This window comes from Borostomias antarcticus, assembly GCF_949987555.1.
Source record: "Borostomias antarcticus genome assembly, chromosome: 11".
Lineage (NCBI taxonomy): Eukaryota > Metazoa > Chordata > Actinopteri > Stomiiformes > Stomiidae > Borostomias > Borostomias antarcticus.
In genome coordinates, this window is record NC_140244.1 from 18,218,702 (window position 1) to 18,220,873 (window position 2,172).

General features: G+C 52.8%; 1 protein-coding gene across 1 annotated transcript; it reads right to left on the bottom strand.

Moving 5' to 3' along the window:
* Window positions 1–564: 564 nt before the first annotated feature.
* On the bottom strand, window positions 565–2,172 carry LOC311315445 (interferon-induced protein with tetratricopeptide repeats 1-like; the record flags this gene model as incomplete). Its single annotated transcript, XM_084446115.1, has 2 exons — window positions 565–1,981; window positions 2,141–2,172. 2 exons carry the CDS (start codon window positions 2,170–2,172, stop codon window positions 565–567), a joined length of 1,449 nt encoding a protein of 482 aa, XP_084302241.1.

The following is a 2,172-nucleotide window of genomic DNA, read 5'->3' on the forward strand; positions in this document are numbered from 1 at the left end:
TAGCCTCTGTAATATGATCTTTAGAAACGTCTTTAGAAACGAAATACAGCTTCCCCACTTGCTCCAGCACGCATGCGCACAGCGTGCAGACTGGCTATTCTCCGGCTACACTCGCGGCTCACATTGTCTACGCTACGATCGGCTTCCATCATATTCTAAGTCATCTTCTATATCCTCAAAATTTGATAAATATTCAGCCATATTGCACACAATATTCCAGGCACCAACAAGCCGATCGTAGCGTAGAGAATGTGAGCGGCGAGTGTAGCCTACAGGAGAATAGCCAGTCTGCGCGCTGTGCGCATGCGTGCTGGGTCACGTATCGTGACTCATGTATCGTGATACGTATCCTGTATCATGAGGTCGGTCCTTGCCAATACCCAGCCCTAATGGGTTTACATATTTGAAATAATTTGAGGTGTAGTGGTTTAACCTCAGCGTTCTCCCTTTGGGACTGTTCCACTGGTTTTACCGACCTGGTTGAGTTAAACCAAGTGTACAACGAGTAATTCTAAATAGTATTTGGCCCATGTCTGACAGTAAGACAAGTCAGACACTGTGTTACTACAGGACCAGACGTAGCTCACAGAGAGCAGAGAGGTACTCCGCATTCTCTGTGTCACACGCCAGAGCCTTCTCATACCACTCTACGGCCTGGCTGGTCTTCCCCTGCATCTGGCACACCCACCCCAGCAGCCCGTACTTGGAGGCCCTCTGTTCTGCGATCCTCCTCAGCTTATCTGCGCACCTCCTCCCATCCTTGGAGTCCTTCTCCAGCTGCAGGCCCTTGGTGTAGTGCTCGATGGCCTCGGACTCACACTTAGCCTGGTACTGCTGGAACTGTCCGTAGTAAAGGTGCGTTTTCTGGACGCTGACCGGCTCGCCCCTGCCCATCTCGAGGGCGGTCTGGAACAGCTTCTCAGCCTTGGCGTGGTCCCCATCTTCCCCGTATTGCATGGCCAGCTCCACCCTGGCACAAATAAAGGAGGACTTCACAGAGACTGCTTTCTCCAGGTGCTGAATGCACAGGCCTCTCAGTTGTTTTGCCTCGGCGACTTTCCCATGGAACCCTCCTTGCTGGAGCACCTCATTCTTCTTGTACTTGTAGCAGAGGGCCAGCTGATGGTGGATGAAAGGGGACTGGCTGTCGCGATCCAGCGCTCGCTTCAACAGGCCAATAGAGCGGCCGACGTGGCCGTGCTGCCGGAGGTACTTCCCCACGTATCGAGTCACGTGAGGGCAGTCCGGGGACATCGTCAGGGCTTTCTCCACTAGTTCCTCGGCCTCTCTCAACTCCCCGTATAGAGCCAGCCGTATGGCCAGCAGGGCCTGCAGCAGCCCGTCCTCCGGTTTGATCTTTAAGGCTCGTCTCAGCTGTGTGATGACCGGAGAGTCCTGGGGACTAGAGAGCTCGTCCTCGGTACGATGCAGGGCGATGGCATAGCCTTCGTTCCACTCACTCTCCTCAGGCTCCAGCTCCAGGGCCTTCCGGAAGCACTCCAGGGCCCGGTGGTAGTACACCTGGGAGAACTTGAGGAAGGTCCAGCCTTTCTCTCCATACACTTCGGGGTGGAGGGTGGTGGATCCCGATCCCATGGGGAATTTCTCCCTGATCCGCTCCACTTTGTCCAGATAGCCCTGACTCTTGGCGTAGTCGCCTATGTGGTAGTGCAGCCAGGACAAGTCTCCATAGGTGACGATTAGCAGCTTCTCACAGTCATCACCGTGCTGCTCTCTGGTCAGGTCCTCTGCCTTGCGCAGGTGCTCTATGGCCTCCTCGGGGTAACCCTGGAGGTACCGGACATAGGCCAAGAAACTGTAGGAGCGGGCGACTCCTGCATCTCTACCCAGATCTAGCTGTATGTAGTCCTGTAGTCTGATCTGGAGGTTGGCAATATCAATGTCATCTTTCCTCAGTTCCCAGGTGAAGCGACTCTCCAGATCGAGTAGTTTGGTTTTAAGAACACTATCATGACTGGAACTGGAAACAATAAAATGAAAATCAATGTCAGTCTAAGAGGGCTTTTTAATGATCTGCCTTATAGAAAAATCCCATTATCCCACTATGGATAAATCCCATTATCCCACTATGGATAAATCCCATTATAACCTTTTCCAAAATGTAAAGCTCTCAGCTCACTCCGTCTTGTACCCCGCGCACTCTACATCCAT